The 16,018-nt window shown below is 51.8% G+C and overlaps 5 protein-coding genes across 5 annotated transcripts; 2 read left to right on the top strand and 3 right to left on the bottom strand.

Annotated features, from left to right (window-relative positions):
- The first annotated feature begins 55 nt into the window (after nucleotides 1-55).
- Nucleotides 56-2,227, top strand: BZA70DRAFT_280170 (uncharacterized protein). Its single transcript, XM_064912904.1, has 5 exons — nucleotides 56-188; nucleotides 290-417; nucleotides 603-758; nucleotides 819-1,058; nucleotides 1,111-2,227. The coding sequence occupies exons 1-5, from the start codon at nucleotides 173-175 to the stop codon at nucleotides 2,140-2,142; spliced, it is 1,572 nt and encodes a 523-aa protein (XP_064767889.1). The 5' UTR covers nucleotides 56-172; the 3' UTR covers nucleotides 2,143-2,227.
- Nucleotides 2,228-2,247: 20 nt separating this feature from the next.
- BZA70DRAFT_186434 (uncharacterized protein) lies at nucleotides 2,248-3,361 on the bottom strand. Its single transcript, XM_064909991.1, has 2 exons — nucleotides 2,891-3,361; nucleotides 2,248-2,721 (listed from the first exon to the last, which is right to left on the bottom strand). Exons 1-2 carry the CDS (start codon nucleotides 2,996-2,998, stop codon nucleotides 2,353-2,355), a joined length of 477 nt encoding a protein of 158 aa, XP_064767890.1. The 5' UTR covers nucleotides 2,999-3,361; the 3' UTR covers nucleotides 2,248-2,352.
- A 4,369-nt stretch (nucleotides 3,362-7,730) lies between these two features.
- On the top strand, nucleotides 7,731-9,602 carry BZA70DRAFT_239170 (Alpha/Beta hydrolase protein; the record flags this gene model as incomplete). Its single annotated transcript, XM_064910465.1, has 2 exons — nucleotides 7,731-9,269; nucleotides 9,339-9,602. 2 exons carry the CDS (start codon nucleotides 7,731-7,733, stop codon nucleotides 9,600-9,602), a joined length of 1,803 nt encoding a protein of 600 aa, XP_064767891.1.
- A 574-nt stretch (nucleotides 9,603-10,176) lies between these two features.
- On the bottom strand, nucleotides 10,177-12,046 carry BZA70DRAFT_186404 (uncharacterized protein). Its single transcript, XM_064909990.1, has 2 exons — nucleotides 11,810-12,046; nucleotides 10,177-11,744 (listed from the first exon to the last, which is right to left on the bottom strand). The coding sequence occupies exons 1-2, from the start codon at nucleotides 11,856-11,858 to the stop codon at nucleotides 10,303-10,305; spliced, it is 1,491 nt and encodes a 496-aa protein (XP_064767892.1). The 5' UTR covers nucleotides 11,859-12,046; the 3' UTR covers nucleotides 10,177-10,302.
- Nucleotides 12,047-13,666: 1,620 nt separating this feature from the next.
- Nucleotides 13,667-15,252, bottom strand: BZA70DRAFT_280185 (uncharacterized protein). Its single transcript, XM_064912905.1, has one exon. It carries the CDS (start codon nucleotides 15,027-15,029, stop codon nucleotides 13,881-13,883), a length of 1,149 nt encoding a protein of 382 aa, XP_064767893.1. The 5' UTR covers nucleotides 15,030-15,252; the 3' UTR covers nucleotides 13,667-13,880.
- Between the last annotated feature and the right edge of the window lie 766 nt (nucleotides 15,253-16,018).

Consider the following 16,018-nt stretch of genomic DNA (forward strand, 5'->3'; position numbering starts at 1 on the left):
TGCGGTCACGTGGGAAGTGCACACTGCACAACAACAGCGCGCGCTGACAACGGCTTCTCCAGACCATCCATCGCAGCGAGAATTTCAGCGGATTCGGATTGTGCTGCTGTTGAATTGATTCGAGATCTGTAGCTGTTTGTTTGTGCATACCGTGCTTTCAAGAGAAGAAAAAATGACTGTGATTCCATGTGCGTCTGCCTCCTTCCTACTCTATCCTACACACTCCCCCCGCGGAGAGCGCGATCAATGCCCGCTCTATCTCCCTGCTGACACAAACCGATTCATACAGTGGCCGTTCGACACGCGGGCAAGAAGTATGACCTTGAAGTCGACCTCGACCAGACGGGCGAGGTGCTCAAGTTCCAGCTCTATAGTCTCACGGGGGTTGATCCCGAGCGACAGAAAGTTCTCGTAAAGGTACGTGTTGGGTTCTGATTATGACGGCGGAGTGATTGAACAGTGGTTGGATGAGAGTGGGGTTGCTGACTGTTTTGTGAATCTGCGTGGTGATGAGAGGAGCGGGTGGATAGCGCGAGATTACTTCACGGTGGTGTACTCGCTGTCCCGCGCCCCCTCAAACCACCTCTTCACTTTGAATACAGGGAGGACAATTGAAAGATGAAACCGTGCTCAACACGCTGGGACTCAAGCCCAACCAGACGCTGATGATGCTCGGTACTGCGGGCGAATTGCCCAAGGAACCGGTCGCGAAGATGACCTTCGTCGAGGATCTCACTGATCGTGAACTTGCCCAGGCTGTATGTGCATGTACCTCTCTCCGTCGTTGTGAAGAGCTCTTGCTGATGATGTGTATTTAGACCAAAACACCGATCGGCCTTGTGAACTTGGGAAATACGTGCTACTTGAACTCGAGCTTACAGTGCCTGCGCACGATGCCTGAGCTAGAGGAAGATCTCAGCACGCTGCCTCCTTCAGGCTCGTCCGGCGGGACCTTGTTTGGCGGCAGCCAGCCTTCGGATCTTGCCAAGCGTCTCAGAGATCTGTACCGTGATATGAAGAACCAGACTAGTGCGCTCCAGCCTTTGGTGTTTCTTAACGTGAGTTGCTGCTGTTGTTAATGTAAGAGAGCATGGACTGACGATGAGGTAGACGTTGAGAATGGTGTATCCCCAATTCGCCGAGCAAGGCGAGCACGGCCGCTACAAGCAGCAGGACGCCGAAGAAGCCTTCACGCAGATCCTCTCGGCGCTCAACCAATCCCTGACTGCCGCGCATCCGACCAGCCCGTCGTTTGTGGACAGCTACATGTCTGGCGAATTCGCGACGACGATGACCTGCGCCGAAACCGACGCCGAGCCGCCGATCACGGGCACGGAGAAGTTTGCAAAGCTGGCGTGCCATATCACGGGCGAGACGAATTTCCTCTCGGACGGACTGCAGAAGAGTCTCGAGGAGACGATCGAGAAGCACTCGGACGTGCTGGGCCGGGACGCGGCGTTCACGCTCAAGAAGCGCATCACGCGGCTGCCAAAGTATCTTGTCGTGCACTTTATGCGGTTTTACTGGCGCCGCGACACGCAGAAGAAGAGCAAGATTTTGCGGAAGGTGCAGTTCCCGTTCGAGTTGGACGTGACTGACTTGTGCGAGGACGAGTTGAAGACGAAGCTTGTGGGTGTGCGCGACAAGGTGCGCGATCTGCGCAAGGCGCGCGAGGAGAAGGTGCGGGCGGCCAAGCGGGCGCGCACGGTGTTGACTGATACCACCAGTTCTTCGACTGCGGGAGAAGAGGCGTCGGTGGCTACGCCGGTGTCGAGCGAGTTGGACGCGGAGATTGCGCGGTTGGAGAAGGAGGTCGAGCAAGCTGTTGACGAGGAGCTGAAGCGCGACAAGACCGCCAACTCTACCGGACTGTACGAGCTCGTGGGCGTGATTTCGCACAGCGGCAAGTCTGCGGACTCGGGCCATTACCAGTTCTGGAGCAAGCAGGAGCCAGTCGAAGGCGAGGAGGGCGGGAGCGGAGCGTTGGTGGTGGGAGCGACGAAGCAGAAGGAGGAGCCGAAGTGGTGGAGGTTTAATGATGATAAGGTTACTGTTGTTGAGCAGACTAAGATCGAGACGATGATGGGCGGGGGGGAGAGTGACTCTGCGCTGATTCTGCTGTATCGCTCGGTTGGGTTTTAGAGGTAGAAGATCTGTTGCATCAATACATGAATAAGCTGCTCAGCTCATAAGTTACTGAGATAGAGTCATCTAGAGTTTGATATAGTGCCTAAAAGTGGATAGAAGATCTATTGCATCCAATACAGAATGAACCTCTACAGTATAACCCGTAAAGAATAAGAGAAATGGAATATTTATGATAAAATCATACAAAAAATCACATATCTAGACTCAGTTTATAGTACTCTCAAGCTTATCCTTAAACGCATTAAACTCATCCAAACACACCAACGGCTTCGCATCATTCTTCTTCAAGCACGCGATCAGCGCCAATCTAGGCCGTTCAAAGTCCGCCTTCTTTCCCAGCTCGGCCTTGTTCTCAATCTTCTGCAAGCGCGCAGACAAGTTCGCTTTCAGCGCTGCGATTTCTTCGAGCGTCGCGGAGGTTGTAAGCGATGGTGATGTGGAGGAGGAGGGGGAATCGGTCTTGGACCAGGCTTGGGTGAGGAGGGCGGAGGTTTCGGATTGGATCTTGGAAAGTTCTTTTGAGACGGAGGATTCGATTTTGAGGAAGTTCTCGGTTGCGCGGGTGAAGTCGGACTAGGGGAGGAGAGTGAGTGTTAGTGTTTGATTATTGTGTGTGTGTGGGTATCATGATGTCGTCGTCGTTGCGAGGAGTAGTCTCTCCACGCAAGTCAATCGACGCAGCACAAATCCACAACACCGGCCCAAGCACTGATAAAGAGACAGAGCATTGACAAAAACATACCTCAGGAATATCCTCCAAAGTCTCCACCAAATCCTGTGAGAACTGCACCGACGTCTGTGGTAAAAACGTCCGGGGCGCTGCCGACGTCTTTGACTGTGAAGAGCCCATTTCTATCCTTATATTTATATCTTCCTTTCCGCTTTTTATGTGTGTGTGTAGTTCTCGGCGTGTGAGAACTGTATGTGTGCTTTGATTCGTATGCGGATGATTGGCGATGCGGATGGCGGGCGAGCGACGACGACGACGGCAGAGCTCGGGATTTGCTGGGCTGGCGACTGATTGGTGGGGCCCTTACCCTGGATATGCCTTGTTGAGGGAATACTTGCTCTAATTGACGATGGTGATTTTAGATAACTATTGGATTGTATGAGTTGTTTGGGCTGTGGGTTATGATTGTTGGATGTGTGTAATGAGAGAATAGCGTTTTTATTGATAGTTATAGGAAGTGGTCGCGTATGTAGAATTATAACCTCCTCTTCACCGCGAACACGTCCCTGATCATGAAGATACAAACCTACCCAGTCCCTGTTCCGTTCCTGATCTCCTCGCGCTTCATCTTCAATTAAACAAAAGTAAACAGCAATACAGCATCATCCAAAGAACAAGAGAGACGTAGAAGAAAACAGAATCAGGCTGCGTTCATGACAGTGAGCGCGTAGAATCCTAGCCCTTGTGTAACACTTCCAAAGTTTGTTTTGTTGCAGGCGCGCAGAACTTGTTTGTTTGACGCGTCGAAATAAGATTGAACAGCTTGTCTTCTTCATTCTCTTTCTGTGCTCTTGTGTTGAGATTGAAGAAGAAGAAGAAGAGGGAGGATGAGAGAGGAACTCGCTGGATGAAGTCAGTGAGGATTTGGAAACGGGCGGATACGTACAAAACGGGAGAGAAGAAAACAAGAGGCAGTTTGTTCTGGCCATTTTTCAGGTACCTTGTTCGCGCTCCTTCTTCTCTCCTTCTCTTCCTCTCTTCCTCTCCTTCCCTTTTTCTTTCCTCGCCGCCTTTTTTCCCTCCCCCCCCCCCCTCCAGCAACCCGCCCGATACCCCGACGAATTCAGCAACCTCGACAACTTCAGCATCAGGATCCCGCCGTACCTCGCCTCGCCCTTTTCCGTCCGATCTCGCCAGCAACCGTACCGAACCGCCCGACCGACCGACCGACCGACTGTTCTCAACACCCCGATCTATCGTTCGATCTACCTGATCTGTTCCGCCGTTCTCGATCTGTTCTCAATCTCGTTTCCTCGCTGTCCACTGGTCCTCCTGACTGTATTCTGCACCTGACTGTGCTGATTCCTGTATTCTCATCCTGGCTGTTCTGGCTGTCCTTGTTCACTTCCGCTGTTTTCGTTCTGTCCTGGTTCTTGTTCTGTTCTCGCTCTCGTTTCCTCGCCTCGCTGTCTCTGTCGCTGTTCACTGGTACTCGTTTCCTGTTTTCTGATCCTGACTGTACTGATTCCTGTATTATCATCCTGGCTGTTCTGGCTGTTCTGGCTGTCCTTCTTCACTTCCGCCATTCTCGTTCTGTTCTGGTGCTGGTTCTGTTCTGTTCTCGCTCTCGTTTCCTTGCTGTTCACCGGTCCTTGTTTCCTGTATTCTGATCCTGGCTGTACTGATTCCTGTATACTTATCCTTGCTGTCCTGGCTGTGCTTGTTCACTTCCGCCGTTCTCGTTCTGTTCTGGTGCTGGTTCTGTTCTGTTCTCGCTCTCGTTTCCTCGCTGTTCACCGGTCCTTGTTTCCTGTATTCTGATCCTGGCTGTACTGATTCCTGTATACTTATCCTTGCTGTCCTGGCTGTGCTTGTTCACTTCCGCCGTTCTCGTTCTGTTCTGGTTCTAATCTCATTCTGTTCTCATTTCCTCGTTGTTCACTGGTCCTTGTTTCTTGTGTTCTGCTCCTGTCTGTACTGATTCCTGTATTCTTATCCTGGCTGTTCTGTCTGTCCTGGCTGTCCTGGCTGTCCTGGCTGTCCTGGCTGTCCTGGCTGCCCTTGTTCACTTCCGCCGCTCTCGTTCTGTTCTGGTTCTCGTTCTGTTCTCGCTCTCGTTTCCTCGCTGTTATCTGGTCCTTGTTTTCTGTGTTCTGCTCCTGGCTGTACTGATTCCTGTATCCTTATGCTGGCTGTCCTGGCTGTCCTTGTTCACTGCTTCTCCTGTCCCTGCTGAGTTCCCTGTTCTCTGTATTCCCTGCTTTCCTGTTCACCTGTTCCTCTGCACTCATCTCTTTTTTCTTTCTCAGATCTGAATCACTGTCCTTCTGTCGCTGTTCACCTGCCTTCTGATCCTGCAATGTCTTGTACTGTTTTCTGTCCTGGTTTCTGTTCTTCCTGAGCTTTATCCCTCTGTCGCGTCCTGTCCCTGCTGTGTATCCCTCTGTTTGCTATCTGCCACCTGCTGTTTCCGCTGCTCTGTATTGTTAACTGATTCTGATCTCTGTATTCTTGTTCACTGCCTCTGTCCTGCCATTCTGACCTGTCTCGTCTGTATCTTTCCTGCGTCTTCTGCTTCTGCCTGTATTCTTTCTCACCTGCCTGTATTCTTATCAACTGCCTCTGTCCCGCGTCTTCTGCTTCTGCTTCTGCTTGTCACTGATCGCTGTTCTCTGTATCCTTCCTTATTCACTGCCTCTTCTCTGATCTCTGTATTCTTTCTCACTGCCTGTATTATCATTCACTGCCTCTGTCTGCTTCTGCTTTTCACTGATCGCTGTTCTCTGTATTCTTATTCACTGCCTCTTTTCTGATCTCTGTTTTCTGATTCACTGCCTCTGTCTGATTCACTGCCCCTGTCTGCTTCTGCTTGTCGCTAATCACCGTTCTCTGTATTCTTATTCACTGCCTCTCTGCTTCTTCTTGTCACTGATTTCTGTTCTCTGTATTCTTATCCACTTCCTCTGTCCTCTGATCCTAGTCTGTCTTATCTGTATCTTTCCTGCGCCTCCTGCTTCTGCCTGTATTCTTTCTCAAGTTCTGTACTTTTCTGCTCCTTCTGCAATCCCTTTCTGGTCTGTGTATTCTTTCTCTGTCTTCTGCATCTGTATTGTTTGCCGGTCTTCTGCATCTGTATTGTTTCTCTGCCTTCTGAATCTGTATCGTTTTTCTGTCTTCTGCATCTGTCTTGCAATATACTGCGTCTTCTGCGAATGTCTGTATTATTCTTCGAGATATTCTCTGTCAGCAACTTGTATTATTTTTCAAGTAATTCTCTGTCAGTAAATTCAGCAACTTCAGCAACTCAGCATCCTCAGCAACACCAGCAATCTCAGCATCTCAGCATCTCAGCAACTTCAACAACTCAGCAACTTCGGCAATTGCAGCACCTTCAACAACTTCAGCAACTCAGCAATTTCAGCAACTTCAGCATCTCAGCAACTCAGCAACTTCAGCAACTCAGCAACTTCAGCAGCCTCAGCGCATCCGTCTCGACCTCCGCGACTCCGCCTCCCTCAGCAACCTCAGCGTCCTCAGCAACAACAGCGCATCCTGTGCACTCAGAAACCCCCGCTGCGAATTTCTGTTTCTCGGCACCAGCCACTGCTCGCGGGTTCGCATCCTGAACCGAATCTTGATCACGTCTTCGCGATTCGGCATTTCGACGGTCGTCTGTTTTCAGCACAGCGATCTTCCGTTCTCAGCACAGAAATAATCTCCTGTTTTCAGCACAGGGATTCAACACAATGGTGGGCAGGCAACAAACTTCTCAGAAGTTTTGGTAAGGGTGGTGGGTGGGAATCCACAACCGTCGTACTTGTTTTTTTTCTTTTGACTTTGAATTCCCTTTGCTTTAGGATATCCGTTGGTTTGTTCGTTTTATACCGCAGAGCAGAAGACCTGGTAGCTGTATTCGGGGAATATGTGCCGGGCCCGGCAGCTTTATACCCCTCGGACCCGGTCGTTATTGTGCTACTAACCATTGTAGGAACGCCTTCTTGTGCTACTAACCCTTGTAGGAGCGACGACGACATCCAGCAACAACGACCGACCGACAACGACCGACGACCGACGACCGACGATCAACGACCGACAACCGACAACATTTAACAGACAACAGACAACAGACAACGAGCAACCAAACGGAGGGCAGGTCAGCAGACTCCGGAGCAGTCTTGGCGTGGATGGTGGGAGGGGCCAGGACGGGTTGTGAACGTATTCACACCCAAATCGCCAGGTAAGTACAGCCCCCCCCCCCTTGTTCACCACATAGGTTGTAGTTCGCTACACCCTGGACACAAGTGAGCCGCAACCTCGCCCGCTCTCTGCCCCATTGCCCGATGACGCACTCCAGTGACAAGGAGGAGTTTTTACTTCTTCTTTTGAGAACTGCCGAGGCTGGGGTGCAGACGAACGATTCTAAGGTGAGGTTTCGGTTAACTTGATGTCCGAATTTTTTTTCTATAACTTTAGAAGCCCTAACCCTATGAGGTGAGTATACGATTGAGATCGATCCATCATCATCAAAGGTGGTTGCCGAAGTGATGAAGGAGCGAGCAGATAGTTTGCACCAGTATTGAGAGGCAGATATGAAGTGAGTATACTTAGAAGTGGGATGGGCAGGGAGAGGATTTGCTATTTGAGTTCAAATACTTTTGCTCCTTGTCCATTCTAAGGTGCATCAACGACTGTCTGAGTTCTCCTGGCTCGTTATCCAGTCTGGTCTGCGTGTCTTTATTCGGTCTCTGTGTCTGGGTCGTTGAACGAGTACAGATGGAGTCGTTGTTGGGTGATGTTGATATATTGCGCTGTCTGTGCTGTTTTTCATGTCTCTGGACGAGATATCCTTTGCTAGATCGACTGTCAGTTACTAACTATCAACTGTTTACAAACCTCTGATACCAATCTCAGCATGCGCTTCTTAAGATTTACAGATACCGTGACGTTGACGTCCATTTTATGGTTTTCCACTGTTCTTCTCCGCACCGTCGACTGTCTCCCAACTTCCCCGTCCTCCGCACCATTGAATTCCTGGCGCAACGCTACCACAAACTCCACGACCTCGTCCACATCCACCTGCGCTCTTCCAATCATCGACCTCGGCTACGCACGCCATCGCGCAACCTCCTACAACGCCGCCGGCTCCTATTTTGTCTTCAGAAACATCCGCTTCGCTGCCCCGCCGTCCCGCTTCCGTCCTCCTGAGCCGCAGGTGTCGGGCGACGGCTACGATAAAGGGGAACTGACGGTCAACGAGGGGGCGATGTGTCATCAGGCGTTTAATCTGCAGTTCAAGTTTGTAGATTATACGCAGGTAGGGAAGAAGCAGAGCGAGGACTGTTTGTTTGTGGACATTTACGTGCCTGCTTCTGTATTCTGCGACGGCGACGCGTCCGAGTCTTTCAATCGTACCCGCGCAGCAGGAGAGGACGGCGCGCATGGGCTTCCGGTTCTTGTGTGGATTTACGGCGGTGGCTTCACGTTTGGTTTTAAAGATGGCGTCTATGATCCGCACGGGCTACTTAATGTCGCGCAGGGCAAGATGATATACGCGGCAATCAGCTATCGCGTCGGGGCATTCGGCTTCCTGCCTCCCGTGTCCGGCAACGAAGGCGGCACGAACCTGGGCCTGCTTGATCAGCGAATGGGACTGGACTGGATCGCAAGGTACATTGATCGGTTTGGCGGGGACGCGGCGCAGGTGACTGTGCTGGGCGAAAGCGCGGGTGGGTCCTCGATCTTGCATCACCTGACGGCCGGGGATGGTGGCGAGCCCGCGGACGTGCCGTTCAAGCGGGCGATCATTCAGTCGACGGCGTATTATCCGCAGTACGATGCCGCCATGCTTGAGACTCAGTACCGCGAGTTTCTGCAGGTCGCGGGATGCGCTTCTTCTCAAGGCGACAACGACGCGACTGATGCAGGGCTTGAGTGTCTCCTCGCTCTCGACGAGAAAACACTGGCGCAGGCAAACAAAGACTACGTGCTGTCCGCGCGCTGGGGTACGTTCCAGTTTGGCCCCTACGTCGACAACAGCTTTGCGCAAGACCTGCCGCAGTTCCAACTGCCCCGGTCGCGCCACAAACGCAGCAACGTCGAGCTCATGATTGGCTACAACCCGCGCGAAGGCGCGATGTTTGTCGATCCGTCGACGCATACGGAGCGGCAGGTGAACCGGCTCATCGACCTCACGTTTCCGAACGCGTCGACCGAGGCAATCGAGCACGCCAAAAGCCTGTATCCGCCACGACAGTCGGTGTGGGCGTGGGCGAGCGAGGTGATTGCCGAGTGGGCGGTCTCGTGCTTTTCGCTTTATCTCGATGACGCGTACGAGTCCGTTTACCTGTACCAGTTTGCGATTCCGCCGGGGACGCACTCGGTCGATCTGCCGTTCACTTTCTGGCGCGGAACGGATGATCCTCCTTCGCTTCCTTCCCTGTCTGCAGAATCTGTAGCCCCATCTGATGCCGGCTCGGCCGAAGACGGTGTTGAAGCCTTCTTCTCTGACCAGGCACTCAAGCCGGGCATGCAAGACATCGCCCGCCATTTTCAAGAATACCTCGTCTCCTTCGCCATCTACGGCGATCCCAACATCCTCGGCACGTCCGGTGTCGAATTCCCACCGACTTCGTCTTACTCTACTGAAGAGATGCAGGGAGCAGGGAAGCCGGTCATGCTGCAGATTCATAAGAAGGGATTCAAGCATTTGGCGGTCGATGAGTTTGGGCCGAATAGGGAGAGATGTGCGTTTTGGCAGAATAAGTGGTGGACGGGCCGAGAGTGAGTTTAGTTTTTTTTATTTGTATTTGCCGGGTTTTTTTATCTGCTGGATTATTTGTATTTGTCGGTTTTTTTTTTTTTTTTGCTGGGTTTTGTTGGAGTTGCGGACATTGTATTTTCATCGAGTATGGTGGAAGAGTAATAAATTCGGGACGTGCTCCATCATCAAGATACACCGTAGAAAATCCATGCACCTGCTTGTTTGCTTGATTTACCTAGGCTCCTGTTCAGAAAAAGTCGACTAAGAGTGAGTAAAAATGTTTTCACTACCCGAGCACGAGGACCTCAGGAGGGGGGGAGGGTTTGAGAGGTTGAATTACTCCGTTAACGCACAAACACAGACCCAAGCGCAAACACTAAGACAGAACCAGCACACGCAAATAGAAAAAAAAAATAAAAAATAAACAGGAAAAAACCAGAGCAAGCTTACACTGTATACAACATGGAAGTAAACTAACTGGTTTCTGTCTGGCCACTAAAAATGAGTTTAACGGGTCGCAAAGTGGATAATTAGGAGGTAAAAGTGATGGAGGGATAGCATTAACTACGGCGTTATAGCATTAACTTATAGCATTAGAACACGATAAAAGTAATAAAAAAAACAAGAGTGCGGCCCGCAACACCAAAATCAAGCAAAACGAGAATACATCATAAAAAACAAAGAGAAAACGATACGAAAACAAGGATGTATGGATGAGACTAATTTATGCCTCCCCCGTAAGCCAACTATAGCCCTCCCCCGCATCTGCCTCTGCGCTTTTCGCATTCGGCGATGATATTGATTTCGAATTTACAGTGATCATCGTGTCCTTGTCGCCAGCTGCGGACGATGATGCCGGCATTGTAGACGGCAGGCCGATGGCTGGGACTGCGTCGGGAAGGGCAAGTTGCGATGTCGTGGCGGTGACGGCGGAGTTGGCGTACGGGTGTGTGTAGTGCGTGCCGATGTGGTGCGGGGGCGGGGGTGGATGGCGGTTGTGGTGGTGGCTGCTGTTGCTGCCAATCATGTTTGTGGCGGATTGGAACGGTTTGCGGGCGACGGCGGCGATACCGTTCATGACGAACGAGGCGGCGTGGTCGATCATCGTGGAAGGGCAGTAGGGCTCGATCCAGGGAACTTCCATGCATCGCTTAACGAGTCGTTTCGTGGTTTCCGAAACCGCCATGTAGTGCGAGACTCGGCTCTGTCCCGAGAGCGACTGCAGGAGCTGCACGATCTCGTCGCGCTTGTAGTGGGTCTGGCGGAGTTGCGTGTATGCCAGCAGCGGATGCATGACGCGCAAAAAAGTGTGCCGGAGGGTCTCGGCGTCGTCGGGGATATCAGTCAAGTCCCTGATAAAGACGTCGACGAGGACGGTGAGGTCGTTGGTGTAAAAGTATTCTTGCGTGGATTCGTGTGTGAAGAGCTGGTATAGCATTTTGAGGATCAAGAGCTGCAGACTTGGCTCTTCTTCGCGGTTGAGGAGGATGATGATGTTTGTCCCGAACGTCTTGTATGTGTTTCCTTTCTCGGACAGGACTCTGATGATTTTATTGTCGAGCGGTTCTTGCGAGGAGACCTTTGCGCTGTTGCTCAGGAGCATGTATTGTTCGTTCAGAACGAGGATGATGCGGATGAACGAATAGCTGTACGGATCGACGTCGTAGTCCTCGTTCGCTTCAACACAAGCAAACAGGTATTCGATAAACTCTTCCGGAATGCTCTCGATGTCTGAGACCTGTAACCGCTGCACCCTGCACATCTCATACAGCAGCTCCATGAAAAACGAATGCACCCGCGCCTCCTCGTCCTTCCGCCGCCACAGCATCTCAATCACAACCGGACACGCGTTTTCCTCGCCCATCATCTGAAACGTATCCGTGTGCTGCCGCCCATCAACCAGCAGCAGCACCCCGATCAGTAGCGCGATCGGCGTCGGCAGCTGGTTGCAGTTCTGCACCAGCGTCGTGATCAGGATCCGGCGCACTTGTATCCTGTGTGCCTGGAACGCGGGACAGTCTATGAATTTGTAGCAGCAGCTCAGAAGGTCTTGGTTGCTGGAGACGTAGTCTTCCATGTACGTCGAGACGAATCGGAGGAACGAGACAACCGCGGCCTCGATCGCGTTCGAGGAATATACCTGTCGCGACAGGAGATCGTCGAGCTCTGCACGAATTGTTAGCACGCCATAACATATATGGTACCAATCAAAGTAATATAGAATAGCTCACCATCCCAAAACTGGTCCTTGTTTTCAAACTGATATTCCGCAAAATCCATCTTTTCTTGAACTTTCTAGTCCCGGAGTCCACGAATGCAATGCCAAACCAACAAAAGAAAAAACACCAAAAATAAGTATATCACAGACAACTTTTAAACAGCGCGCGCAAATAAAAACAATACCGCAGACGTATGAACAAAGTGTGGTTTTAGTATCTGTGGTCCGCTGATCTCGAGGTTCTATGCATTGACAAAAGCTCCAAAAATAGGGCCGGGAAAGTACGGGCCACTGGCACAGACGGACAGAAAAGAAGATACCAGAGGTATAATGGGAAGCAAAGCCACTAGACTGACAAGGAAGAGAGCTGCAAGCGCGTGGTGATCAAAAACGCGGAACCAGTCTTCTACCGCGTGAAGCTCGTGATGGTGGTGGTGGATGCGAGTGCGGGGGGCCAAGAGCAGCGAGTCAGTTCGGGTACGCGAACGAGACAGGCAGAGACGCAAAGAAGGCTTCACACCAGTGTGTCTGTTAGCTGCTGCTGTGTGCGCAGTTTGGGCAGTGCTTGTGAAGAACAGTAAACAAAGGCGCAAACAATGGCTGGTGGCCGGCGTCGATGATCACCCCTCGAACTGGACTGAGCTGAGCATGTGTGCAGCCTCCTCGCGCTTCGGGCCGGCGTTCCCGCCCTTACCCTCCGGTGTAGTAATGGGTTACGTAAGTATATTGAACAGCACAAATTGGTTAAAAACCAGCTGTCATATAGCACTCTTTGTCACCACCGGTAATAGATTGCAATACGAGTAAATAGATAGTCTCCACGAAGAGAGAGACAAAGAGAGAGAGATGGACGGGAGACAGAGATCACGCTTCCTGTTGCTGCGCGCATAGTTGCGATAAAAAGTTCCGCGTAAACGCCAACTTTGATCTGGTGAGTCTGTCAGTTCGGCTGTGAACTGGTAGTCTAAACAGGTTGAGAAGCGGACGGTCGTTTGGTATTTTTGTAGATCGATAACGGTAGACGTTTGAACGCAGCAGCTCGACGAGCAAAGACGAGACTGGAATGGCGTCAACCCATTCATCGCTCGCGGCTCAAAACGGTAAAAGGATCACTGCTCAACAGTCTGTTTCTTCACACTGTTTTATTCGCTCACTTAGGCTCCCAGAGCAGCCGTGACGATCTCGCAGCCGTATCTGTGGTCGCCAAATTTTACACCACGCAGTGTTTACACATACGTGCGTACATTCCCCGGCACCAATAACAACAAGACACCGAGTGACGATATATGAACTACAGGAATATCTATCTCTTTAAATAGATGATACATCATTCGCTTGTCTACGCATTCCAGCCAGAAGACAGGACCACCAGCGGATCAAAACTCAATTGAGGACGAGACCGAGCCAAGGTAGAGCTCCAATCTCGAAAGCAAGAGAGATGGTATTTTAGGGTTTTTGGGTCGTGCTCGAACTCGGTGCTGTGCTACTCGTGTGTGCACTTCGTGACTCGGAAGTACATTCCTCGGTCCTTTGTGCCTCACTCCACCCCCTTCTTCACCCCCCTGTACGTTGTTTGTTTTTCGAGTTTGCTGCAAGGTCGTTTAGAGCAGCTTCACGCTCCTGCTGCTGCTCCTGTTTTCGATGTTGTAGCTGCAAGACGCAGGAATACGTCTGTCTCAGACAACTAATGCAGTGCTAGCTCAGGAACGTATCCCCCCACTAAACCATTTGCTGTCATCTCGTTGCCTGATACGGTAATTCTGCGTAGGCCGCGTCTGAGGCCTCCCCCCTGCGCTCGTTGACAGCTGGTTGATTTCTGATCGCAAGACAGTTTTCATATCGCGTCTTTTTCTATTCTTTTCTAATTGTATGCAAAATTTAGATATGTACCATTAATGTATGTATCTTGACAAAATCCGTGAATCAAAAAAATCTATAATATAAACATCCCAATACGATAAGACACGTAACGACAAAAAAAAGTGAAAACGCCATTAAATAGTAACGATGAAAAACCAAAAATACGATCGCCTTAACTCACAATACATTATAACTCCCCAAAAATATTATCAAAAAAGATCAAATTAGGCAACGACACCAGAGACAGGTCGCTGTTGGCCCCAGAACTTTGCAATCAGACCAGAGGCCTTGCCCTTGAGCATGCGCTTGTGCGAAGGTTGGGGAGCGACGGCCATGACGGTGTGGCTTTGATCGTGGTGGTGGTTGTGGCCGACGGCATGAGCGTCGTCGAGCGAACACAGGTAGAGATCGTCGTCGAGCAGACTGCGCTGGCTGTGCTGGTGGTAGTCGAGGCTGTCGTTGATGTCGGCTTCTGGCGAGGGAAGGCAGATCACTGAGCTGGCAGAGTAGCTTGCAGTCGTGGCGATCGACGACGAGGACGACGAGGAGGAGAGAGGTGGTGGCATGCGGGAGGAAGTGGATGAAGATGAGGATGAAGAAGACGAGACCGACATTGAAAGGGCGGAAGCGTACTCGGGTGAAAGAGGAGGAGTGATGTAAGAAGACGAGGAATGGTGGTGGCCGGACTGCGATTGTATCCGGTGCGGAACGTTGTGGTAAAACTGTTCCCGAGCAGCCTGCTGCTCCTCGCGCTCGCGCATCTGCTGCTGCTTGCGGGCGAAGAACTCGCGCTCGCGGTTGACCTGCTCCTGGCGACGGACCTCGTTCTTGATCGGCGAGAGGAAAGGCGCAAAGTGAGTGAGCAGATCGTCCTGCGTGATGCGCAGGTCCCAGTCCAGGAGGAACAGCAGCTGGCGCTCCATGAGGTTAACCTCAGCGAGCGAGAACAAGCCGACGGTGTACTTTGTCCAGTGCTTGTTCTTGGGGGACGAGTCGTTTAAGTTTTTCGCCGCCAGAATCAGGGCGGCGAGGAAGACGCGGTGGCAGGTGCACGCGAGGCCACGAGCCATAGAAGGCAAGCGGGAACGCAGACGGGAGAGGTAGACGAGCGTCGACATGAGAGTCGGGACCTGCACGTTTGATCGGGTGACGAGCGTGGCGATAAAGGAGGTGAGCGAGGGCAGGCGCGGCTGCTGCGCGGGGGGCTGCTCGTCCGCGGGCGAGGCAGGGGGCGAGTAGGGGTATCCGGGAGCGCTGTCGGCGGAATCGCAGCGGATGACGGTCTGCGTGGTGGAGACGAGGTAGGCGATCATCTGGGGCGAGACCGGGGAGGCGATGAAGAGATCGAGGGCGGCGCGGTCGAGGTCGAGCATGGTGGTGATGGTGGAACGGCAAGAATGAAGAAAAAGAGCGGAGGGAATGAGAGTGAATGCACGCGAAAAGCAAGGCAGAAGAAGGACTGTAAGACGCGAGAGCGACGACCGAAGGACGAACAACGAAAGGAAAGAGAGAGAGAAGGGTTTGCACGGCTGTAGAGGAAGAAGAAGACAGGACGACGGCGGAGAGAAGGTGTTAAGTAGTTTGCAGGCTGCGAGGCGGAAGAGGCAAGGAGGCGGGCCAAAAACCAGCCCCTCGCTGTATTCGCTTGCCCGTCACCCGCCCTGCCGTTGATTGAGTTCAAGTTAGAGTTTGGGTACTGTGGCGCCTGTTTCTGCTACCAGGGCAGTTCTGTTTCCTGGGCTTAGAATTGACTGCTTTATTCAGTGCTGCGAAGCGGTAGTAATAGAGGTAGTTTACAGATATAGCAAAAGGACATATTCTACACTTAGCAAAACAACAGTCTTCTCCAAAGCATCAGCGAGGGGGCTGGATTACCTGGGCCCAGCCTTTTCGCACTAGTCCGAACTCGGACAGAACCCCTGGTTACTTCGTGGCGGTGCGGTGGCTGGGAAGGTCGGCCGCAAAGCAGGAAACGATCGCTTTTGCCCCTTGCCGCGATCGGTCTTCTCTTGTCTTTCTCGTCTTCTGCGAAGGTCTCTCCTTGCTTCGTTATGATAAAAAGTAGCATGCAGACATCGGTCATGTCTGGTCCATACAGCACCGCTGTATACTTATCTTACTGAGCGCATGTGGGCGTACGGTACAAACCCTACAGTCGCTCACATTTAATACATGTCCCAGATCTCGTCGTTCAAGATTCTGAGCCACACAGTCTGCGGCTTCTCTATAAAGTTTACCCCTGAAAGACAGTCGGGGTCGGTTTCTCGCCTCAGCCTTCCCTCGCAGACAGACGCACCAGCCAGCATTCCTGTCCTCGCCTCCTTCCCTCCTTGCTTCCACAACTTTTGACTCGACAAGTAAA

This window comes from Myxozyma melibiosi (genome assembly GCF_037950935.1).
Source record: "Myxozyma melibiosi strain Phaff 52-87 chromosome Unknown BZA70scaffold_7, whole genome shotgun sequence".
In the NCBI taxonomy this organism is placed as follows: Eukaryota; Fungi; Ascomycota; class Lipomycetes; order Lipomycetales; family Lipomycetaceae; genus Myxozyma; species Myxozyma melibiosi.